This window comes from Channa argus, chromosome 21 (assembly GCF_033026475.1).
Source record: "Channa argus isolate prfri chromosome 21, Channa argus male v1.0, whole genome shotgun sequence".
NCBI lineage: Eukaryota > Metazoa > Chordata > Actinopteri > Anabantiformes > Channidae > Channa > Channa argus.
The window spans coordinates 2478007-2504381 of record NC_090217.1 but is presented as its reverse complement, the minus strand read 5'-3'; the positions used below and the strand labels follow the sequence as shown (position 1 = coordinate 2504381).

At 39.8% G+C, this 26375-nt stretch overlaps 1 protein-coding gene across 1 annotated transcript in view; it reads left to right on the top strand.

Annotated features, from left to right (window-relative positions):
- The window catches only part of LOC137106818 (thyrotropin-releasing hormone-degrading ectoenzyme-like), a 142692-nt gene that overhangs the window by 111690 nt on the left and 4627 nt on the right, over positions 1-26375 (top strand). The window contains exons 11-19 of the mRNA XM_067490769.1: positions 4118-4206; positions 6122-6255; positions 6357-6412; positions 12353-12500; positions 12650-12753; positions 13554-13661; positions 21398-21565; positions 24837-24977; positions 25085-25166. Coding sequence (XP_067346870.1) covers positions 4118-4206; positions 6122-6255; positions 6357-6412; positions 12353-12500; positions 12650-12753; positions 13554-13661; positions 21398-21565; positions 24837-24977; positions 25085-25166 — 1030 coding nt within the window. The remainder of the gene's footprint in view (positions 1-4117; positions 4207-6121; positions 6256-6356; positions 6413-12352; positions 12501-12649; positions 12754-13553; positions 13662-21397; positions 21566-24836; positions 24978-25084; positions 25167-26375) is intronic.

Genomic DNA, 26375 nt, shown 5'->3' with positions numbered 1-26375 from the left:
TTTTTTTTTCTCTTTTGGAACAAGAGCGCAGAGCTTTGATTGTCCCAATGTTCCACTCTTAACGGAAATGGAAATTGTAGGCTCTTCTACAAAACACACAAACACTTAAAAAAAACCCTTAGTATTCAGATTGCACTTTTATCTCAGTGTGTTTCTCCTTTCAAAACAGGCCGTCTCTCTTTCTTCCAGCTGCATGCGTTTGATTAAACAGGCTTTTTGGTTAAAACTCTGATAGACTCTCATTACAGAGATGTGTTTTCCACATACGCTGAACTCGCATGTTACCAGGACATAAAAAAGAATCACCATCATACATTATAACTGCACTGCCCACTGCGGAGTTTATGTACATTTTGTGCTCAACACCACACACACTGGGAGTAGGTTGATGAGAGGCCTGATACTGCCAGGACCTGCTACTGACCTGTCTTGTATGATTTATCCCAGGTCTTTCTTGCAAAATACTGTAGATTATATCAAATGTCAGACACCTGAGTATTAAATTCAATCACTGGCCTAAATCCTCACCAGCAGACATCTCGCTCTTTTAAAAACTTTGATTTGGAAATGAGGCTTTTCAGTAAAACTTTTTGTTGCATTTTTAACTTAAAATGTTAAGGTGACATTTTAGATATCAGTTTATTTTTGTCAAACACTTTACATTCCTCTGTTCCTCTGGTTCTCAGGCTGTTTGAGGGGGACGTTTCAAATTTGGGTCTTTTATTTCCCACCATCAAACAGCCAACACAGTGATGGAGATAAATGCTTTTTAAAAACCTTAGCTGGCAGAAAGAGAGACGAGGAGAAACCATAGGACAGTGTGAGTTAACGATAAGGTCGAGCTAATGATACTGAAAATAAATCAAACAGGACTGGATTTAAACACATCACATCTCCTGTTTGTGATGCTAGAAAAAAAGCCGAGAGGTAAACAGAGACAGCTGTGTTTGATTTAATGAGCTTTTATGCTAAAGAGCACAGTGATAGATTATTTTAGTCCACAGACGCCCTGTGATAGGAGTTATTTTTACTTTTCTAAATGCAATATCTTCAGGAAGATTTTCATTTTGTGCTTGACAAAAACAATTAAAATGCACAATCGACAAAGGGAATGACATAAAACAAACACTAACACAACGGGAAAATAGCAACGATGCAAAATAGGAAAAAATCCATTAATTAGCTTGTGAGTAAGCAGTGGAATATGGGAGAAACAATATGCTGTGGTGCATGTGTTTGAATTTGGTTTTAACTTTTAAGTTCCGAGTCACATTTCAGTCACATCTTGTACACACACGCTTCCTAATGTCTGGTCAGCGATGAGCATAAATCATCTCTGATTTCACAAAAAGCATGTTCGTTCATGGATGTGTTACAAACAGGAAGTGCTGATAAATAATTTGGCGTCTATTTTAGACAAATAATCTTAAAAAAAACCCACAAGGCTGGAAAGAGAACACCAGTGCCCACCTGTAGGTGACAGCACCTGAGGAGATTGTATGGGGTCTTGATCTACTAGTGGCTTTAATTTATGTTGCATTAGTTTCCAAATAGGTGCATATGGTGGTGCTAGCATGTTTCCATTTGTGAGATTAGCCTCTGTTCTGCAGGAACTGAAGTTAACGCTGAACTGATTAAAACAAGGGAAAAGCAGCTTTGCATGAATAAAATGCATTTTGACAGGATAACAGGAGGACAAACACTGCTGGGGTCATTATCAGGTCGATATCGTGTATTCTGATCCTGGCTTTTTTGAAGTTAATTTCAGATTTTATCTGGATTTAAGAACCTTGAAATAACACGTGTAAATGAGGTTAACGTGTTCTTCAAAGCAGGAAGAGGATGTGCAGACAGAGCGGTGTGAGCGGCTGTGTGAAGGGTTTTTAAAGTTCCCCTCTGAGAATTTATCCAAACAGTCATGCTACCTTTGCCTTTACATACTGTGTGTGTGGGTTGCAGCTGGTTTCTGCTTTTGATGAATAAACCATCGAGTGTGAGCACACACGCACACACGGAGGCTGTTGTCTTAAACAGTCATTTCAATCAAATATTAATACACACACTCTGCTGCCTGTGCTGCTGACTGTGTGTGATTGACTGTGTGACTGAGTGTTTCTGTGTGTGTGTGTGTGTGTGTGTGTGTAATTTGAGTTCCACTCCTGTCAGTCATGTTAATATAAATATCAGATTAAATATTTGGTTGCTAGGTAGCCGTATTGATCCACAGTTTCCCACAGCGACAGATGGCTGGCATGAGTTTGATTAATGGCTCTTTCTCTGGCTGATCTTCGTTACACTGACCCCTACCTCACACACACTCACACACTTTTGAATTGATTTCAGTGTGTAAAGCTGATTGTTTGCTGTTTGTAATTTAAAAAAGTCTTTAATTAAAATATGAAAATGAGTGTTTGAGGTTATTTTTTATTGGAACTGGAGAAGCTCTCACTTCAAACACTCTCTTATTAGTGTCATCAGTACTCGCATACAGTAGATTGAAAGGAGGTTGATGCTCTGTGTGTGTAAACAGAGGGAATTTGTTTGGAGCATTGCAGCTTCTCTGGTTGTTCTGAAACCTGCTTAGATTGGCTTCAGTACTAAATAAAAATGGTTGTTAGGTGATGATTTGTTTTCACCGATTTTATCACATGACATACCGGACATTTGACATTTCACACTGGACTCAACTCTGGTTTCTTGTGGTTTCAACGTCCTTCTGACCAACTTTTCCGTGTCTAATTACCAGTTGACTATGTAACGTTCACTACAGCTGCTACGCGTTGGTCGTTTTTCCTGCTTGTACAAATGACCTACCTGGTCATATTTTACGGGATAAATTAATAATTGCCCTATGGATTAGGAAAATTTGTTGAAATTTTCATTTCAAGCAAATGCAGATAGTAGAGAGCAGGAGAGAGAAAATGATAATGTAATTACATGTGAAATCATAGCAGAATCAGATTACAGTAATGAATCAGTATGATGAACAAATTATCACAAGAAATAATGTATATACATGATGTAATTATATGGGGATGTGGTGGATTGGGTTGGGATGCAGAAGGCTGCAGGTTAGAATCCCACCCCACCAGGTGTGTCCCTGCCCAGTTACCAAGCAGTGTTGTGACAGGAAAAGCAGCCAATGTAAAACACAAACGGAGCTGGTTCTGCTGTGGAGACCCCTGAAGGGACAAGTCGTAAGCCGCTGATCTGTTTACCATAATGAAATGATGTACGTATATTGAGTTTCTAATTAGGAATCACTATAAATATTCATTTCTAATCACATAAATCCGTTGCCCATTCTGAAAAGGCCAAGTATCATAAATTCATTGTTGTGTGTAATTTGTTGTTTTATGTGGTGGTTTAAGTTTCATTGGGTAAATGTGATGATTCATTTCTTTCTGACATGAAGAAAAGCTTTCATGGAAATTGGAATCAATAAGTTTAGACACTGATTTGAATATACAATTTAGAAAGACACAGTTACTATAAGTTAAGCAGTGTTTTGTTCCAGGTTACAGTTTCTGTCCATTTTGTACTTTGTCCATCTGTGTCCTTTTTAAGTCTGTATTCTGCACAGCTGATTTTTCTCTCACATCTTTCTATCTTGCTGCTTTTCAAAAGCCATTACATTCTTAAATGTCAACTTCTCAGGAACTAAGACGAACAGCCTGGTTTAATCACAGAAGCGATGGCATTTCCAGATATCTGAATTGGATTTTAAACGGCTTTATGAGTCTGATTGGTCAAGTAATTTGCTCATGCAGCAACGACGAATGTATGTATCTTTTAACTGATCTGAGAATGTGAAAATGAGCAAACTAACCACTCACGGTTTGGAGAGGACAGCACATTTAACCGCTCTCACTCTGTGAAAAAGACAATAACCCTCAGCCACTTCCCCTTGACTGATGTTGGCTGGGAGCTGCAGCTATTACACTCTCACTTTGTGTCTCTCCCTCTGTCGCTCGCTCCATTTCCAGCTGACTGATGTTGAATGATCGTCGCTGACCATCACTCTCTCTCTCTAATATCTGTCCATCTGATAACTGCAGGCAATAAAACCCAATCCAATTCCACTGACCATTACTGATATCACTCTCCCTCTCTATAGTTTACAGTGGCAGGTTCCATTGACAGTCGCTGTGGGAAATGCGTCCACTGTTTGTTCAGAGAGCCTCATCTGGATCAACAACAAGACAGGTACAGTGATGCTGATATGCTTCAGGTGATGGGAATTCATTCACTGTTGTCTAGTTAATTGTCTGGTTACCTTGAGAAAACAGTCTGATGTGGGGATGATTTAGTTATATTAATAGTAAATGATCTATGATCTGTCATGTGACTTGTTGTTAGTGATTTAAAACATTGGAGCTCACAGGTATGTGCTCTACCTCTCAAGTTTTATTGTCCACATTTTGTTTGTTTGCACTGGTAATAAACCCTAATTCTACTTGTTCTGACTGTTTTGAATAAAGTGAAGCTCACTAAAAAAATGTTCCAATGCTGGTTCTGTTTGGGGGAAGCAAAATCCCCTCTGTTTTGGGAGAATAGAGCTAATTCTGCATCTATTTGGCTTTTTAGTTTCTTAAAAAATTGGTCCAGAATAAGTTCTTTCCTTGGAAAGTGAGGCTTTTTTCTGTTTGTGGTTATTAATAAATGATGGCAGTATAATCTCTGGACTAGAGAATGCGTTCTGCTACAACTTCAACTAGTTGCAAAAGAGGCAGCCTTGTGGTTCAGGACTTCTAGACTGTTTATTTCAATCCCAGAAAGGGAAGTTTGAGGAAGTGGGCCAGACTGGGTCAGCAGCTATTTTGCCTGTTTCCCCACCTGGCTGCTACACAAAGTCTGGAAAAAATCCACAATATGCTCTATTAAAGTTTACAACCTAATTTTATTACCTCTGAGGCTGTTGTTGTCGTGAGAGGCTGTGATGCCACTATAATCAGCACAGTCTTTCACTGTCAGGGTTCATACATCATATTAGCTTCAGATTTATACATTGCATAAAATAGCTACTGCAGAATGCTGGAAAAATCCCATATTCATGTCATATTCTGTAATTCCCCTCTGTAATGACGGGTGATGGTCTTGAATTAGACTTGACAGTTGACTCAATTTATCTTGACAGGAATTGCAGGGGGTGACTGTTTCCATGTTCACGGGTTAAAACACATGCATTGTGTTTAATCTCTGAATCCACACGTTGTTTTCATAAATGCAGAGCTGGTCTTTAAAAGGTTAACATTAAGTAACCTCACAGACTGGTGTCTGTTAAATTGTACCTTGACAAATCTAAATTAAGGTCTGAGTTACTTAGTAAGTCTTAGTGGTCAGGGTGACCCAACAGCATGACTCAAGGGAGGAAGGTAAACCTAAACTTTATTCAGCAAACCTCTGTGGCAAAGTTCAGTGCTATGTCAAAGCAAAGGTATTAATCGGGCACATTTAAAGCATGTGATGACCAAAGTGCTTTACCGGGAAAAATTAAAATGCAGGGCACAAGTAAAAAACAGATCGAAAATGGGAAAATGGTGTGATGGCATAACAGGGAAATAAGAAACTTGATGTCGGTGAGTTCAATATTTTGGCTTCTCTAAAGCAATTTCATAGGGGTGAGAGTTTAGCCTGGAAATAAAAGGGGAAGGTGTAGCAGGGAGCTACCAGACAGGCAGTCGGGTAATAGCAAATCCAGAGAAAGGAGCAGAGGGCTGGAATACTATGACAAACACAATGAATGGCTCCTGTATATCAGAAAATCCAGGACAGATGGGAACGGTGGGCTGTGAAATGACAGGAGTTAAAGGGTTTGGGGAACGAGTTCTGACTTGATGCTCGTTATCACTGCTATTTCCACGCTGTATTTACTGTAATGTGTGACACAAATGATGCACAGTGAAAATCTTTGAATTGCATTTCTTTACATAACTACCCATTGTTTGGCACGGAGGCGAATCCCTTTTAGGAGGATAAATAACATTTAGAAAGTAATGAAACAATTTCATGCAACTTTAAAAATCCTGTGAGGAGCTCAGCTGACCATAACTGATGACCTTCAGCTTAAACTTAATAATATTCCTTAGTAATAAAAATAATAATATCATTTTTGCCTCAGAAACACACAGGATTGGGTGGGCGGATGAAAACACCTGGTTGCTGGGCAACATCAACCAGACGGGCTACTTCCGTGTGAACTATGACCTCCAAAACTGGAAACTGCTGATTCAGCAGCTCCACACCAACCCCCAAGTAAACCTGTCTACCTGTCTGATTGTGTCTCTCTGTTTAACCCTGTCTCTGTATTATTTATTTAAGTTTTTACTAATTCTCAGTGTCTCTCTTTGTCTCAGATCATCTCTGTTGGAAACAGAGCAGGACTTATTGACGATGCCTTTAACCTGGCCAGGTGAGTCTCCTCTTGACCATTTGCAGGACGTTTTTTATTGCTTTGTTCAAGCACTATAAGAAGATATCAGGACTTTTCCTAGACAGAGTACAACTACTTAGATTTCAGTACTTGCCGATAAATTTGTAGTGATATCAACAACGTTTGCTGAAAAGAATAAAAACAAAAAAGGTTAAAAGAAAGCTCCAATGCTGGATGGGGAGTCATGGACAACACAGTTTGAGGAGTCAAAACAAAGTTCAGGTGAAGTTCTATTTACTGCAGGTCTCCCTCAGTCTTCATGGATGTCACTAGTAAATATTAAACATGTTAAAATAATCTTGACAAATATGAGAATGACTTTGAGCTGAGCAGAGCTCGCAGTCAGACTTTGTTCCACCCACCTGCTCAACCACGTTAACATGAGTTTAACCTTTAAAGTTTTCCAAGAACCCGTGCGATTTAACAAGGGCAGTATTTTACCCTGATGGCTGATAGCAGCATCAATATGGAGACATCTCCAACAGAGATAAATAATTAGTTCATTTTAACAGGTCAAGTGTCCACCTCTTCCTACTATCATGTACCATGTCTGTCCCTTGGCCCGTGAGACATCTAGACATGCAACAGTCCATTGTATTGTATTTTTTATTGTATTTTAATTCTTTCCGTATAACACGTCTGTCTTTTGAATAGATGTGATGATTCATTTTTGATGCCTTAAATTTTTAAATTGATGGAGTTGTCATCATTTGTTCAGCAGTTCCAGAGAGGTGGGTTTGTGCTGCAGAGTCAGCTGTATATACAGAGGTTTTTGTACTATAGATTTTCATTCACTTTAGGTTGGGAGGGGGTTTTGCCATCGGTGGATTCCTTCACTTTCCACCTCCATGATAAGTAGAACTGTGTGGCTCAGGGATTAGGACTGTCATGTTGCAGCAGCAGGATTTCCTGAGTTCTGGTTATTTCTACATTTTTCCATGTTTTCCATGTAGATATAATCAATGCACTCATAGGTGTAAATTACCATTATATTTGTAGGAGATTACGTTTTCAGATTCACTTTCGCTCTTTGACTACATTAGTAAACACGGAGAACCGTAGGGTAACTTTCTAATCTATTATCAGTGAAATGTGCCTAATTTTACTGTTATTACTTCTTTGTTGAAGTGGTACACAGGTTAGAAAATGTAGGTTTAGCTCCTTGTTTTTAGGATCCTGTAGCTAAAAAAAGGTTCAAACTGTTTTATTACACTGCACAGTTCTCTTGCAGACACAAGTCAAGATGCATTTGCTGTAGCAGTCAAAGCCACTGCAGCTGACAAAAACATGCAAATAAAACCAAGCTGAAAAATACCAGAAGTTCTTTTTAGCTTCTGCACTGATCTCAGAGCTGTGGTTGTTGTCATTATATCCTGTTACAGCAGAATGGTCATTTTAAAGCGTAAACAACCTACAGTGCATAAAAATCCTCTGAAAGATATTCAAAAACAACCACAGCCAGATGTAAACTCTGTGATGAATGAGTGAGATCGAGAGGTATAGGAGGGAGTCTTCTCTCATAGTGATGTTTTTAGCCTGAAGCTTTTTGAGCGCTGTAACCAAAATCTGCTCTGACACCAACCCCATAACTCAATCTACCCCCCTGTGTCTCTCTTTTTCTGTATCTCTTTCTCTCAGCCATCTGTCCTCTGTCATGTTGAATGAGCAACAGCTAGAGATAACACCGCTGTTGTCCTCTGCTTGAGTGTGTGCGCGTGTGTTGATGAGTTAGGAACTCAGCAGGAGGTTTCCATCTGTGGAGAAAAAAAGAGACGGTGCTTTAGATCTATTAATATTCACACTGACAGCAAAGGATTCACTTATTTCAGCCTGCATCTGTCACTATAGCAACAGATGCTCTTATCGACAGTGGTCCGAGAAGGAAACAATCGCGAACCAGTGCATAATCGATGCGTAGGGAAAACCGCGGCTCTCCCGTCCAAGCATTTACCGGACAACTTTTTGAATTGCCAATAAATATTACACCAAGCAAAACTGTTTAGCAAAATGATCCCACGATGGTGGAACGAGCTACCAAACTCTGCACACTCAGCAAACTCACTCCCAATATTCAAAAAACTGCTGAAAACAGAACTGTTCCGCATCTTCCTATGCACTTAAATCTCTTAAAAAAAAATAAAAATCCTTTCTGCTCTTTCTCGCACTTGCATCTCGTGAACTGTGAACACTTTTCTGAGAGGACTTTGCTTTGATGTTTTCTCCTTGACTTAGATTCTTGCTGCCTTGTACCTCACTTGTAAGTCGCTTTGGATAAAAGCGTCTGATAAATGACTAAATGGAAATGTCATCATATGAGTTTTACTGCCAAGTGGCTTCCCGCGTCAGCCCAGATCTACTACTGTAGACCAAGTGGAAGTTTAAAACTGGCTGTGGCTCAGGAGGTCGAGCAGTCGTCCACCAATCCCATGGTTTAAAATGGTTTGATTCCTGGCTCCTCCCATCGCCCGTCAAAGTGTCCTTGAGCAAGATAGTGAGCCCTAATTTAGTTGCTCCTGGTGGGTGCAGGCCAGCTACAGCAGCTGAGTGTGTGGGTGAATGACGAGCAGCGTAAAGGGCTTTAGGTACCAATAAACCCGTGGAAACTAAACTTTCCTTCTTTATTCTACTGAAACAGGTAAAAGCTGGAATTCCTGAAAAGGTTTTACATCCTGGGACCACCAAGCATCCCTACCCTACATTACAACAATATAGTCTTGTTGTCTTGCAGCTCATGTTTTTTTGACCCTACTGGCCTTTTCTTGTTTTTGCACTTTCACCCAAATCTATTTGGTGAGTTCAATGTTACTAGTAGAAATAATGGACAAAAATACACATAGAGGACTACAGCTGTGCTCAGCTTAAAAAAAGATGGAGAACAATTTCACCTTTGGTGTGTTCTGTGTAGAAAAACATGCTAAATGTATTTAGCTGAGCTTAATGACTAAAAGCAGACAGGAGACGCTGCCTCTTTGTGTGACACAAATGCAGCTAAAATTCTTAGTTACAGAGCCGTTAATTCAGCATTTTTACAAATGCTCCGTGTTAGTATCCATGACAGTTTTATGGATTCAATTAATGTCAGTATTGCTGATGCTTCAGTTTACAGTTCGATTGGCTGAAGCCCGGGCAATGCACACAGCATTAAATGCGGATTGGTCGCAGCAGGACTGTGTGTGTGTGTGTGTGTGTGTGTGTGTGTGTGTGTGTGTGTGTGTGTGTGTGTGTAAAGCTAGTTTAGCAGTAATAAATGGCTGTGTCTCTGTGAGTGTGTCCTTAAATGGTGATGGATGTCGCCTCTCTTTCTCTGTGTGCATGTGTGTCCATGTGACCACAGTGGTCCCTCGTTAGCTCTCCAGTGAGCCTTGCTAATGGCTAATGGACAAACAATTAACGGGCCCTTAACGATGTTAACGAGTTAATGAGCTCGTTAAGACAGCAACACTGGGAGAGAGGGGCAGACACACAGTGAGACTAAAGCTGAAAGGGAAAAGTAAAACTCTGTAATCTCCTGACACATATGCTACTTCATGAACTGAACAACCACACCACCAGTTCTTAATCACTTTCTATTCAGAGTCTGGTCACCATGAGGTGACGAGTGGAGACTCCAGGAAGTTACTGGTCCCAGCCAGGAAATAATCAGATGTATAAAATCACAATTTGCAATAAATACATTTTGTTTTATGAGACTGATTAAACAATGCTGATGCTGGAATATATAGTTGACTAAACCAACGAGTTGCTGGCTGCATCTCCATGTTTAATTTTAGAAACATTTTCTATATCTAGTTTCAGAAATAAAGCAATTACACATATTTCATTATATGTCAAAATATATTATAGATTGTCCATTATTGTGTTATTGTGTTTTTATGATCTCAGCATTTCAGGATGGTCCAAATTTTCTTTTTTTCTTTGGAAGTGGTAAAAAAATTAAAGTAGTTGCTACTTATACATATAAATATATAAGTAGCTGACAGTGTACTTCAATGTTGTGCATCCTGCAGCGGATCACTGAGCAGCCAGGATGCAACTTAATGTTGTTAATAGTTTACGTGTTTCTGAGTAAAGAGACCTGCACCTGCGAGGTGATGTGGAGGCTCGATGATGGATGGTTAAGTGATTGATGGTTTAGAAAAATATAAAACACTGATGAGCAAAAAAAATCAGTTGCTCGATGTTGTTGCCATGGTGACCACCATCTCTTTCTCTACATTCGAGTCTCATCAGTGTTTCAGACCCCTGTAAACAGGAAATTTCTGCAGGCTGGATGGATTATGGTAATGTCCCAGAGGCCAGGTGCATTATGGGAACCGAGATAAATGTGCAGAGGTTGTTCGTGTTGGAAACGAGGCAGATTATGGAAATATAATGGTCTGGAATTTAGAGTTTCCTCCGCTACCTGCTCAAAGACTTCGAAAGATTAACTTTCTTGTGTTGGTCTGTCTCCCTGTCAACATGTCTGTTGGTCTGTGTAAATCATCAACTGTCCTAAAAAACACTTCACTTAGAGAACATCAAACCTCCTCTCCTCCTCTTTGTGTGTAGCCGTGCGTCATTTTGATGGACAGCTCCTCACTAAAGGTCACTGTTTGGCCTCAGTTCATCGGACACTTCTCTTCTGCCTTTCTGCTGAACATCAGTAATCAGAATAAAACCAAAAAACTAACATCGCCTCTTCGACTAAACTTACTGTCCTCGACTGTCCTGCCTCATTAATATGCATTAGCTGTGGGTGGGGCTGAAGGTTGAAGTAGGAAATAGGTGAGTACCCCACTCAATAACATCATGAATGTTAATGAATGCACCAAGGAAGTGTGTTAATATTTATGAACCGGTGGATGTAACCCGAGCTGCTAAATAGCTCTCATGGCATTTAGAGGCCAAATTTTTCTTAATGTGTTCATACTGTAGTTTATTCTTACACACACACAAAGTGAATCTGTGTCCCAGAATTCACCTCTGTGCCTCATGGACTCTACACTCACACACTAAAGTGCATTGAAACTGTCAAGAAAAATTACTGTACGGAATCTCAAAGGGGTCAAAACACTCGCGTTTGCATTTAGAAAAGCCAAGTGATATACATACAAATGTATGGAGCCATGAGGGACCTGGGATCTGCCTGGGAACATTATGGGAAGTTTGGCCGTGGACAGGTCATAAGAACAATCCCCCCGCCCCCCTTTTCCTTTGGATGTTTGTGGTTATTTTTGTTTTTGGAAGTTTTCTAGGGGTTCTTGTATCTTTTTTAAATAGTATTTTGCATTTTTATTTTTGCTAATTTTGGGTCCTTTGGATTTTTTTTGTGCCTCTTGAAAATTTGTTTTGTTTTTATATCTGTTTGTGGAAATATATATATTTACAAAGTCGCTGGGCGATAGGGCCCCTGGGTCTGTGCCCAGTAAGTCCGTTCAGTGATCCATCCATGATTTCGACAACCTTTCTTTCTTTTTCTGCCATGTTGACATTAAAAATATGACAGCTGTGATGTCTTTTTACAGGATGAGGCTGGTGATTCTCTGTTTACAGCCTTGCTATAACAGCTTAGCTTAGCTTCTTACACTACAAGAAACACTTCATGGAGCCTCTGGGGACAGTTTCAGACATCTTCAATTAGTGCATGAAAGTATGGACACAGCAACACTTTTGTTTGTCCACCCACTGCTTTTCAGTAGCCACTTGTGTAATTGTGGTATTTTACCATTTTACCTCAAGATGCCAATGTTCTTCCTTCTCTCTTGTCCACCACATGTCCTGTCTGTAATTTAGTTTACAGAGCTTTTGATTTGGAATCAGTTTCGTACTGTTTGAATAGTACTATAACTGCGTTCAACCAGCAGAAGTTGATTTTATTTTTTTGCACTTATAGAGTAACGGTTGCTCTTCGTCTCCCCACCCCCTCTCTCTTTCTCTTAGGGCGGGCTACCTCCCACAAGGCGTTCCCCTGCAGCTGATTGGCTACCTGCCAGAGGAGACATCCTTCCTGCCATGGCACGCTGCCAGCAGAGCACTCTACCAGCTGGATAAACTGCTGGACCGCACGGACGAATACAGCCTGTTCAGTGTAAACACCCAATCAGTCAATCACTAGCTCAGGCAGTTCATCTGTCAGTCAGTCACAGTTAAATGTTAGCAGAATAAACGGTCTCTTTAGCACTGACAGCTGGGTGTCAGTGCTAATTAATGCTCGATGGTGTGTGTGTGTGTGTCCAGGACTACGTGCTGAAACAAGTTGCTTCACGGTACCATCAGATGGGTTGGCCAACGAATGGTCCTGGCATTGAGGGTAACGTCCTGCAGGCATCCTACCAGACTGAGTATGCAACAGGCATTAAGCCACACACCTTCACATATCATGTACCCGCTGTAGGTAAAGGGTGTGTTTGGCTTAGCTCTGCACAAACACTAAAAGACTAGATCAAACTACTAAGACTAGATCAGGAGCAGCTGCTGAAAGTCTTGGCATTAATACTACACCTGTCGAGTTGTTGGATCCCAAAAGATTCCTTCACATGTAAAACTAAAATATAACAAATAGTACGGATAATGAAGGTCCCTGTTTAAAATTATCACATGTATAAAGCCACTGCTGCCCACTAACAAGATGAAGCTCAAATATGTATTGAATTTAAGCAGATTAATAGTTGGCAGTTGAACAGACTGTTGACACAGTGTCATTAAGACTGTGTAGGTGTTTTCATGTAGCACATTCAGAGATTTTGTCAGATTTACCTTTTTATAACTGTAGCAGAACACTTGCTGTCAGGCGACGTTTGTGTCAACGTTCCTAAAATCTGAACCAGCCGTATGTCACAGTTCATGGTTGGAATTATATTCCAAGACTCGAGAGTACATTCTTAGGGATATGGTTTTCCCACACGTTACCTCAGTTACCTCCGCCTCCTCCTAAGCTTTTGTACTGTATCTAACATTAATCCTGGCGTTATTACTTGTTTGCCCTACTGCTCTCACCATACTCACATTGACTGGATGAGACCCAACCATCTTTGCCAAGATGCTGCACCTGTTAAAATGTTAAAAGGCTCATTACTTTATTTTGAAACATTTTGCATGTTGGTGTCAAGTGATATACAGTTTTGTTTGTCTGTGTCTGCAGGGAGTTACAGAGGGAGCTCATCATGCTAGCTTGTAGCTTCGGAAACAAACAGTGCCACCGACAGGCTGTTGCCTACATCTCTGACTGGATCTCCAGCAACAAGAACAGGTCTGAAGACAGAAACACACACACACACACACACACACAATGTATGACTTAAGTAACACAGACTGTTTGGCTTCGTGTTAGTGATGTCCTGATGCCACTTTTTCTTAGATTGAGTAAAAGTACAACACTAAACTCTTTTGCTGCTAGAATGAGGTGCTAGACAGTAAAGTCCTCATCAATCTATTGCAGTTAAGCAAATCCCTCAACAACACTGAGTGTAGAGTCTGCACATGAATATAAAGGTAAAATAACTTTGGAAAACAAAAGTTTGGACACTTAGGTAATGTCCTAGTTACTGTATATGACCCTCGTTGTTGACTATGTCACTCACAAATAATTAAACGTTGAAATGTGAGTATGTGAAATGCGAAATGTGAGACTTTAGCACAGCAAAGTTTGTATTCACCTTTACTTTTGTCATCATCAATTATGATAAAACAGCTCTCAACCATAGACAGTTTTCCACCTCCGCCTACCTACTGAGTCAACGTGGTGTTGGGCAAATGTCAGAGAAGTTTTCCGAGTACAAGTACACAAACCTCTACTGGGCCTGGTGCCTGATACCGGTACCTAGTATCAGGACATCCCTGTTTCATGTCATCTTTGGGCTGTTAGAGCTGCAGGTGGCACAGGAGCACATGTCAATCAAATAGATTTTATTTGAATTGATATAGCAGTTGTAGTAAACGTGGTCTAAAGCTGGTTTCAGATGAAGGGGGTTGTTCCATCCTGTGAACAACGTGCACAGCCCAGACTTGGTCATCTTCTTCAGCACCATCTGGCTTTGCAAACGTGGTGTGATTGCATAGAAAGCATAAGGAAATATGCAATAAGACACAAACTGTCCCAGGGCAACACAAAAAGGTATAACAAGACATGTCTGTTCAAATTGAAAATGATTCATAAATGTAGTTAGATGAGAGGATAAAGAAAGAGAAGAGTTTCTGGTGAGTTCTGTCAGAGGCTGAAATGACCACAAACACACTTTAGTTGGTGCTAAGTAGTTCTGTGCTAACAACACAAAGGCTTCAGGATATGTATTGTACAGACGAAGCGGAGGATTAAGGGGCTGGAACCAGAGTTTTGTTTTTAAACCCCTTCACCATTTCTATCTTAAACATAAAGCTGAATCTAAGAAAACTGACTTCCAGCCTTTTAAGACACTTGTGAGGCTGTAGCTCTACTACCCACACAAACAAGGAAATGATTCTCTTTGTTTGTGGATGTGGGAATAACATCATTTTGGACATAATGCTGCCAAATGTAATTCCAAAGGTGCTGTTCAGGGGCAACTGGACTTCTGCTTATATTTATTTAAGACGTTTCGCATCATAAAGGCTTCTACAGCTCTAACCAACGGGCTCAGAGAAGGCCTGGGGGTTGTTGCCCTGCTGCAATTTCATGTGTGGTGTTGTAGTCACCCGCTTTAGTGTATGGAGCTGTAGAACCACTGTGGGAATGTACAAATGTGTACAGCATGCGGAAGCTGCAGCTACTTATACTAGAAACTGGGCCATTGTCAATCCATTCATTGCTCCAGCATCTGAGAAATTCATGAGAATGTTCAGTAAACACCACATCCCTGTACATTTCAAATCCTGTAACTGGTTCACCCTGAGGCCAAAACACCCAGAAAAAAGCACATCAATGCAGAGGGATTGTACAAATTTGTAAGTTGGAGAATGTTATAGCACGTTGTGCCTCCTGGGCTCGGTGATCATGCATGGAAATTTAGCAGATTTTCATACCTGAGGACGCTTCTCACTGAGCGATCACATGCTGTGAGTTACACTTGAGACAATGTCCGAGGCTGGATTCTCCTAACAAAGTCTGGAGTACATGTCTGAAGAGGCTTATGATTCTTGTTTAGGATAAACATAATAAAAGTAAAGCAGCGCTAAAACAATTAGCACATCGTCTGACAAAGTCAACATAAACACAGGGTTATGACAGATCAGATTTAAAACAGTAGGATTGAGTACTGTGGACTGATGATGACGACGAAACTTTGCGACGCCCAGTGGCTGACGCCCGGTGGATGACTATACAGAGTTTACACGCAGGGCTCTGATCCAAAAATGAAGAACATTTTTGGATCAGAGGTGAAAACTATTAAATGACTACAAGTAGAAGTTTGAGCCGTGTGAAGCCCGTCTGACATCCAGACACTACAAAGAGCTCTACAGCTTCCAACCATTTGTTCCTCCCTCTGGGTCCTTAACAAGTAAGCAGAATTCGATTTTATTGTTTTATTATTCGATTTAAATAGATTTAGATGTTGGTGTTCTGTGCAGGACAGCAGGGAGCTGATAATTCTGTAGGTGTGTTTGGGAAAGAAAAACCTGAAATGAAAGAGATGTTAACACTGGTTTCTGAGCAGAAAGAGCAGCAGAGCAGTTTCTTGCTAAAGTCAACCACAAATTTATGTGTAATTTTGTGAAAGTTCACTTATCACAACAAAATATTCCTGGAGTCACCACCATTTATGCCCTTTCCAACATCAAGGCTTTTCAGTCTTTCTCTATTCCGTGATTTTAGTCCCATCTGGACAGAGCACATGTATGTCATTCTCTTCCCTCTGCCCGAGTATTAATTACAGGTCTGTTTTATACACTGGTAGAATAATTAGAAGTCCTGGCAGGAGAGAGCTCATTTGACCTCGCTTCAAAATTCCCCGAATCCTCTGAAAACAGAGAGAAAGGCAGAGAATACATGGAGCTGGACTTTCCATGTAATCATGTGTGCGTACGTTCTGATTGTTTGTCATAATTCCTGCCAAACTATGACATCAACAGAGATCAGCCTTTGACAGGAAAGAGTCAAACAGCAGAACCTACGTCACACTTGCACCTCCTGCATTAAAAAGGGCATCAGAAAGCACGATGCTGTAATATGACTCCGACTGAAATCCCTTTCAGAACGATGTATATAATTATTGCAATGAAACAGCTAATATTTTAGCACCTACACCCCCTGGAATAATAAGCATGTCCCACTGGGATTTCAGTGTAAATGAGCCTCCTAAATGGATCAAAAAACATTAGTTTTCACATTTATCTTAGTGCAGCTGCAGCCAGAGCTGGATTAACCTGGTAGGGGGTTCTGGGGCAACAATGAGCTTCTGGGCCTCCATTAACCCCCTGTTCCTTTCACTCTTTGTGCATTGTATTCAGTAATACTGCTGAAATTGTAGCCAGGCTCAGATTTGCCTTGTATTTAGGAAAATAAGCAAAGTATTGAGCTAGTAAAGGTTTCACGGTTAGGTTTTTAGGGACAGTGGCCATCATGGACTACTGGATGCTTTTGCCATAAAATGTGGTCCAAACATTCACTGTTTCCAGAGAATGAGTCCTACTGACTTTCCTACTGAGCTTTTTTCCATGATCACCAGTTTAAAAGACACAGCAAACCATCCAGTAGTGGAGAAGGAACTCTAACACTGAGTGGACTGTCACAAAAAGTTTTTCATGGGAATGAGTTTACATTCACATTTAGTCATTTATCAGACGCTTTTATCCAAAGCGACTTACAAGTGAGGTACAAGGCAGCAAGAATCTAAGTCAAGGAGAAAACATCACTGCAAAGTCCCATCAGAAAAGTGTTCACAGTTCATGAGATGCAAGTGCGAGAAAGAGCAGAAAGGACGTTTTTTATTTTTAAGAGATTCAAGTGCATAGGCAGATGTGGAAGAGTTCTGTTTTTGGAATTGCTGTTAAACTTCTGGGCACACTGGGCACAGATGCCATCTTGGTGCCATTGTAAGAGATGGCGTGTGGTCCAACAGATACCTGCCTCACACCTGTCATTTTGATCTAAAGCAGACCTCAAAATTAACTGCTTAAAGAAGACAAACTGCAGATTTTAGAGCAGCTCTTCCACTCGCATCCTAAACATACAGTACGTCTGCAAGAAAGCTTAAATAGGCATGTTATGCTTTTTTTGTTGTAACTTAACTGCTTTTATATACAGAGATGCCTCGTAGGCTGCTTTTAGTATATCAATGTTGGACCAGGCAAGACTGACCTCTAGATATATGCAAGGAATTGTGGGAGCTCTGCTTTTCTGGATAAAAAGCATTACAATGTTTTTATTTGTCAGTTAGTTTCAACTGTCAACAAAGATTTGATGAGTGTGGTACAAAAAACATTTTGTATGGAGTATTTCAATAGTTAGCAGTGTTACTTTCCCCACTCGGTGAGTAGTGTAATAAGTTAAACATTATTCATTAATAATATTACAGTTACTTCCTTTGAACAAAAAAAAAATCGTTACGTTACTTAATTGATTAAAAATCCAACATTTTATATGTGCAGCACACGTCACTAATGGTAAATGGTCTGCACTTATATAGCGCTTTTCTACCTATTGGCACTCAAAGCGCTTTACACTGCTTCTTATTTTACCCAATCACGCTCACAATCACACACACACATTCATACACCAATGGGGGAGCTGCTCTGCAGCTGGCCAACACTCACCGGGAGCAACTAAGTTGGGGTTCAGTGTCTTGCTCAAGGACACTTTGACATGTGACCGGAGGAGCCGGGGATTGAACCAACAACTGTGAGATTGGTGGACAACCGCTCTACCTTCCTGCGCCACAGTCGCCCACTAATAGCAGCACCATAAGCAGTGAGGTGGTGCAGAAGAGCCTTCATTCAGCAGCTTGAATAAACCCATTTCTTCGATTTTTGTCGAGATGAAATGGGATAAGAACTTTATTGTAACTTGTAAACTGTGTGCAGCTATTAGGATTATTTCCACTGCAGGAAACACAACCTCAAACCTCCTGAAACACTTAAGACAGCACAACAATGTCAACAAGTAGCCCAACACCGATAGTTTGACTGCTGGTAACTTGAGGTGGGCGTGTGTCAACATAGGATTGCAAGTGAAGTACATGGTGGAAAATAACTTCTCCTTTTGTTATCTGTGAACATGTCCCTCTTTAATGTAGCATGACTGTTTATGGAAAGTGTAGAAAGCTGTTATATAATAAGGCCAATACTAATTATTTATGTAATTAGTTCACAAAAAAATGAATGAACTTCTGTTTTCATTTGTTTGTTTCAGTCTTGCCTGGTCCAATATGGCGGCGATGTTGACGTATGTTCCAGCAGTCAATGCAGCGTCTAGGTCTATATGTTTAAAGAGACAGGAGCTAAAGCAAACTGTTTTGCACAGAGGTGAAGATGAGGCTCTTCATTACAGCCCAACATAAGATACAATCAGCAGTTTTGGGAAGTGTCGTCCAAAATAATTTCACTAGAGCCTGCAGTGAAAACAAAAACCCCCAAATTATGGCTAATATGGCCTGTTTAAACCGATCTGCAGGAAGAGTGGCTGAACATTCATTAATCAAAAATAGAAAGAATCTTCAAAGAAAGGAAGTGTTTGCAAGCTGTGATGTCTGCCAAGGGGGGAGTTAGTAATTACTGCTTTAGTTGGATGCCAACATTACCCCTTTTTCTTTAAGTTCATCATATAAAACCAAAACAGTATATTGACATTTTGATGTCAATTTGCTGCTGTGTTATATCACTACTTTCCACCTGAGAACTCAGCACCACATGTATACAACTGTACTTTTCCTGATCAAAGACAGTCGCCCACTCTCACTGTGAGCATGTAGAGCTTACAGCGGTTGATGTGATGGTGGCAGAATGACGACAGAACAGAAGTGGATTCAGTAAATCCGGGTGCTTCACACATCTTATCTCCCAAATCGACCATGTTATGTTGGAACTAACAGTACGTGCAGCTCTCTTAATAACAGAGCAGCCATCTTTAGTTTGAAATATCGGACCAAGCTCATGTTGCTCTGTTGGGTACTTTCAAAGTTTTATCTGCCTGAAAGTCATTTTCTTTTTTTGAATTCACAGTGACATTTAGACTGCAGTCAGTCAGACAGACATATGGATACACCCACAGAGCAGATGGTGGGGAGACATGTTTACTGTCAGAGTGGGAGTTTGATGCAGAGCAAGAATCAGAGTGAGGAGGAGAGATTTCAGGAGAAAGGTGGAGATTTAGGACAGAAAACATCCTCGACTGACAGTTAAAATGCACATGCACACAGACTGTGTTAGTTAATGGGATCAGAGACACCTGGAGGTTTCCTGAGACTCGGTCCATAATATATTCTGCAGAGGAACTCGAGATTTTTAGCTGCAGCAGCTGTAGAAGTACATCTTATAAAATAGTAATAGTGGTTGTGGACAGTTGCATTTGTACTTAATGTTTTACTTGATACATATTCTGCTAGTGGGTTGGACAGGATGTTGTGTTAAATACACACACTCGAGAGCCCAGTGTTTGGCAGATGTCGACTGAGGAGGACTTTAACGCTACAGTCAGCAGTAATGTGGAAGTTAGTCTGCGTGTGTGTGTGTGTGTGTGTGCTCTTAAGTGGAGCATCTCTCAAATGATTTCCCAGGTCGGTGAATGATGTAATTGTCCCTGCATCAGTCACTCTGCACTCAACACTCAGAATACACACACACACAAAATACATCATTTTGTAACCAGCTGATTTCACTGTGTCGTGACGAAAACCTTTCGATTACTAACAATTCTGTTAGAGAACACACATTATATTGGGAAGAAAATCTTTTTGCTTCCCTGACGATTCAGGCCAGAGAGCAGCTGGTGTAACAACAAACGCGGTGGTTACCTGTCGTAACTCCAGCTCTGAGAGTATCTGCTCCAGATGGTTACACCCCATTGAGGCTTGATAATGAAAGGGAGGAATGAATTGTTGCTGTTTCTGTTTTTTCACTCCAGGTCAAAGATGTCACAGGGATTTATGCATATTTTCTACTGGTGTATTAGCCCAACCTGAGTAGATTAGAACAAATTAGAATCTCTTCGCTAAGATGGAAAAGTCGGTGTATCGATAAAGCAAAGTGCAACAGTGGAGCAGAACAGACTTAGCCAACACAGTATACATGAAACACACATAAATAACAGTCTGCTGCATTTCACTTCAGTACAGAGGGGAGTTTTTCCTCTCCACTGCTGCCGAGGGCTTGCTCAAGGGGGATTGTTGGGTTCTCTCTATACATCTTTATAGTCTTGACTTTATTCTGTAAAGTGCCTTGAGATGACTTTGTTGTGAATTGGCGCTATACAAATAAAGTTGAATTGAATAGAAGTACAATTCTATCGTAGAAGCTGGGTTCATACAGAATACAAACCTATAACTAGAATGGGTTGTTAATAAATCAAAGCAGGTTAAGTTTATAATGGGAGTTTGCAGAGATGAGTGACATCACTCTTGGTGAATATCAGGGGAAACTGAAGTTACATTATCAGTAGTTAGCGCTGCTGTAATAATTCACATGCCATCTAGGCTTATAGAGACTTTTTGGAGTCTCGGCTGGAAAGGCTCTTTAAGTGTTTCTCCATCTCTGTAATTTAAGACCAGAGGAGAAGTGAAGGGAGGTTTTTAATGGAGCTCTCTCTTAATGGAGTTAGAATTTCTCACTCAGCATCCAGAGAGAGTCCTCGTTAATCCCACAGACGTGTCTTATCAGGAGTTTTAGTTTTATTACCGTTCCTGGCTCACACTCTCACTCACACTTCATCTCGCCTCTGCTGCTTTCACTGCACACAAGTCAAATCAAATAGTTATTAACATGCCTGAAATGTGACACAAACACAAGTTTTGCTGTATTAGAAATGTATTCAAGCAGACTGACCTTTAATCTGTCCAATGATTTGATGTGTGTTTGTAGGATTCCTCCAAACATCAGAGACATAGTTTACTGCACCGGGGTCAGTCTGATGGATGAGGACGTGTGGGAGTTCATCTGGATGAAGTTTCATTCATCTAACGCTGTTTCAGAGAAGAAGATCCTGCTGGAGGCTCTGACCTGCTCAGACAACACCTTCCTCCTCAACAGGTACAGATGATACTGCAGTTCCTGTTTGCGAGGGTCAAGGATTCTGGACTGTGGCAACATAATGAAAAGCTTGTCAACTGATGTGGAAGGAAGCTTTTTTTTAAATACTTTTTTATGCTTTTAAAGCTACATTAATCAATAATATTGATCGAAACGCTGAGATAGAAATCTCTCTGTACTTTTGAAGGGCTGCTAGTCCCACTGAACCCACTCTGAATATAATTATGCAGCTTCCAAATGCACTTTGCTTGGCTTCTCCAAAGTTTCCTGGTCCATTTAAGGATCCTATACAGTTTAAGAAAATCCTTTTATAAACAAGTGGGCATAGATAAGTGCCAATATGATCATCCAGTGCCTGAAAAAAATGTCCTAAAATCCGGAAATCAGAGGACGTCCAAGTCCCTAGTTTTAATATCAATGCTTTTTTCAATAGGATTTGATTAGATGCCTAAACATAAGGTCTGTTGTTAAGAAAATGTCAAGAGAATTTCACATTTTCTATTCTATGATGTAAGTTTAGCCATTAATATATATATATTTTTTGTTTGTTTTTTGTTTATATATATATATATATATATATATATATATATATATATATATATATATATATATATATATATATATATATATATATATATATATTTTTTTTTTTTTTTTTTTTTTTTGCTTTAACATGTCTTAAAGAAGTGATCGCTAACAAGATGAGTCTATGGAGGACTGTGTGTCAGGAACGCCACACACGGAGGCTCATCTACAGCTTCGTTGTGTTAACACTCACAATCACTAACTTCCAACTTGGGTTGTTTCTGCCAACTCAAAGTTCAGTATTCACACTCTCTGAGCTCTGTTTTGTTCTCCACCAACTTCTGAGAAAAACATCTGGCTCTTCAGCTGCTGCATGCTCCACTTTTTTCACCATCTAACTGCTGTTTGCCGCTGAGCGGACAGTGTACACTGTTTTTGTGCTGCATTTTCTGTGAAGGCAACTTCCTGCTGCAGCTGGACATAAGATTAATGAGAGCTGTGAGACTGAACCCAAACTGCAATGTAGTGGAGACATAAAACCAAAACCATGAGTTGACAGACATTAGAAACACTCCATAGAGCTTGTGGCTGCTTTAGAGCTGGGTGATGGTTCTCTGTGGCTTTGTTGCTGTAAACTTTCTCTTTTACATTGCGCATTGTCTAATGCTTCCACTGTTAACATATCAGTGTGGATTTGAGCAGCTTCAAAAGCAGGTATTTTTGCCCAAGACTCTTAAAGTTGTTACCTGGCCTCAGCTGCATTATCATGACAATAATAAAACCCCACGAAAAATGTGGACTAAATGCTGACTTTTTTTTTTTTTTTTTTACTGCAGCAAGTTTCCAGTGTGCACGTTGATTTCTGTGGTGCACTGAAAGACAAAATAGATGGCAGACTAAATGAAAGGTGCAGAGAAAATTTGGTCGAGGGCTTGCACGTACATAAATCTAGCCCTCTGTGTACGTGCATAAGTGTGTGTCTTAACAACAGAAGCTAACTGCTGCTATCTCTCACAGAGAATAGCAGAGGAGGTATATCACACACAATTACAGCTGTACATTGAGACAAATCTCTGTTTTTGTGTGTGTGTAGTTGTGTGCATGTGTGTGAGCCATTGATTTTCCAGCCACAGTAAACTGTTCTGCAATCAGAGAGGTAGTACTGCATGTTCAGATAGCAGCTATCACAAGCTAACACACACACACACACACACAAACAAATCAACAACCACACCACAGAAACACACAGATTGGTCACACAGGAAATAGTTTCAGCACAGAGGGATTGTGGGAAAAGAGAGAGAAAATTGATTTTGGGGTTTAATGAAAAGACAGCAGCAGCTACAAGCAACACACACACACACTAACACACAGAGTGGATGGACTTAAAATTGAGAGAAATGGAAACAGGAAGTAAAGATGAAGGTAAACTCTGAACACTGTTGGATGAGTGAACCTCAGCTTTTTCTTAAACTCTCTTCTCACATCTTAAAAAAAACACTTCAGAAACTTGGATTAATGTGTTTACACGTATCATCAGGACTTTACAGCTAAACTCTTTGTGTGATCACCAGGTTTCTGTAAATCCCCAAATTCTCCTCATCCCTGACAAGCTGAGAGTAATTAGATTAGAGTATGAGCTGTGTGTGTTTGAGAGGAGTTATTCTCCGTTTGACAGAAACACCCTTCAATGGGGCTTAAACAACAAAACAAAGAAATGCAAAATGTCAATTTCCATCAGACAACTTGAACTTTTCTGCTTAAATTACATAAACAGATTGTAGGTTTAGCAGCTCACAGCTACAGCTTACACATGTTCCCCCATTTTATTATCAATCTAATGCTAATTATTTGCAGTAATATTTGTAAGTTTTTTTTACAGGCTGACTTAAAATTTTTCAAACACAGACTTTAGGATGCTAACAAGCATTAGCGTAAAAAAAATCTGTAATCGTAATAATTTTATCAGCATATGAGCAGGATGCAGCGCTAACATCATTATCATTAACATTTTGAAGTTATACACATATATTGTCATTTTAATGTTAAACCTACAGCATAATATTTTAGCATGCATATAAAATATGAAAAGGTGTTTAACCTGTTGTTTTTGTGTGCAGTTCTTATTTAATTACACACAAAAATACCCTATAAAAATATATATATACATATGTAACAATAATTAAATCATTATAATTGTTAACGTAATTATACCCTATAACTGAACATGACCACACTTTTATTTTGCTAGTTAGATAAAAGTAAATATGACTCAGAGCATAAAAGTTTCCCATGCCAGCTTTGTACAGAAGATACCGAAAGCTGTGCTGAAAGGTTCCAGATTCATTTCATATTGTTGATTAAAAATGTAGTTTGTATGTTAAAACATGTCAAGTTAGAAAAGCTAATGTTTTAGCTTTAAACACATTTTTGCTATTTCAAGTCAGGTGGCTTTTATTGTCATTGTCATCACAGTGTGTATTTTTTTCTGTCACAAAAACGGCAATTTTAGCCACAACAATGACTAAAAATGTCACCAAAAATCTAGTGCGGACAAATATTAAAATGAGTAGCTACAAAAATAATTAAATAATCTACATCAAATTAAAAATACATTTAAAAATTAAATTACAAAAAATAAATACATGGAAATGAATTGAAATAATAACATTAGTAGGTCTCTATTACTCAAGAGGACCTGTTACTTAATATTTGTCTGCAATTTGTGTGTCTCTGTCTCCCCCAGGTTACTAAACCTGTCCCTGACCTCAGACCTGGTCCCAGAGCAGGATGTCATCGACGTTGTCATCCACGTTGGCAGAAACCCGCAGGGTCGAAGCCTGGCCTGGAAATATTTCAGAGAAAAGTGGGATGTTCTTAATGCACGGTGAGAGTCAGCTGGTACATGTGGAGCATTTGCACGTGCTGCACTGAACAAACAAAGTACTTGTAACATTAGAAACTGACTGTCTCTCCTATACTGTCTCTGTTCAGTTATGGTGAAGCTTTGTTCATGAATTCAAGACTCATCAGTGGAGTCACCGAGTTCCTCAACACTGAGAAAGAACTCAATGAGGTAAGTGCACATACTCATACACGCACATTTTTAAGGTCTACAGTGAATTTGGCCAAAGCTATAAAGTTACAGGGTTAAGATAAATAAAATGCAAGTACGTGACGCTGTGCAAAAGCAAAGTGGCAGAAAAACGCTTATTTTCATTTCAGTTTCTCATGATCACCACCTCACATTTTCTACACAATTGAGGCTGCTTCTGAAATAGAACTTGGTCTTTGTTTCTATGAAAATCTATTTGGTTTGAGATATGTAATATTTCTGTTGGTATGGTAACAAAAAGAAAAGAAAAACCAGCCTCCGCGTGGGCTTTGGTGTCTTTGAAATCATCATGAATTAAAACCCCCACGTACTAAAACCGCATCGTGTTTATTTGCTTTAGCTGAAGGGTTATTAGAAAAGTAAAGTCCACTATCACCCGATAAACAAATCTGAAAAAGTGTCCAGGGGTGAGTCACAGAGGGCAGATGAGATGGGAAGAGGAAGGAGGAACGTTCAAATGTATAAAGTGTAAAGAAAACTGAAATAGCAGCATAAAAGAGAAAGTGGCAGGAAGAGTATGGAGGGCAGAGCAGAGCAGAGTTAACAATATCAACTGTATTAAAGAGAGTTGAAGGGATGGATTTTCTCCTGCGCTCCAGTGAATCTGTCAAACTCGGAAGTTTCCCTTTCAGTCCTTAACTCATAAAAAGAAAGAAAAAAAATCTAACTACTGTAATTCTGTACCTTCTACAAACTTTCTTTTTCAGCAGAGAAAGTTTCTCTTTAATATCTCACCTCATGCTGGAAACCTTGTATTTAATTGCCGTCCTTAACAAAATCTCGCTTTGATACCTCGACTTTCATGCTGAAATTTTCCACGTAATTATGAACCTTTTAAAACGGTTTCTCTTTAATTAGCTGCCTCCTAAAAGACACTTTAGCTTTAATAACTCGCGTATTATTTTTTTCCAGGAATGTTTCTCTGCCTTTAAACCATTAAAAATGAAATGATTCATTTACTGAAACAAAAAGATGTTGGACTGCTGTCTGTCTAAGCGTTTGCTGCGTCCTACACTTCAAGCCTGAATAACTATGTGACTAGTTAGCATGTGTGTGTGGACACACGCTGATAACTAATCAGCGTGTGTCCACAAGCTATTTGCATAAAAGCCTGTTTGGGGAAGAGTCTGTCTTGTTTCTACTTGACAACATCCTGGTGAACAAATCAAC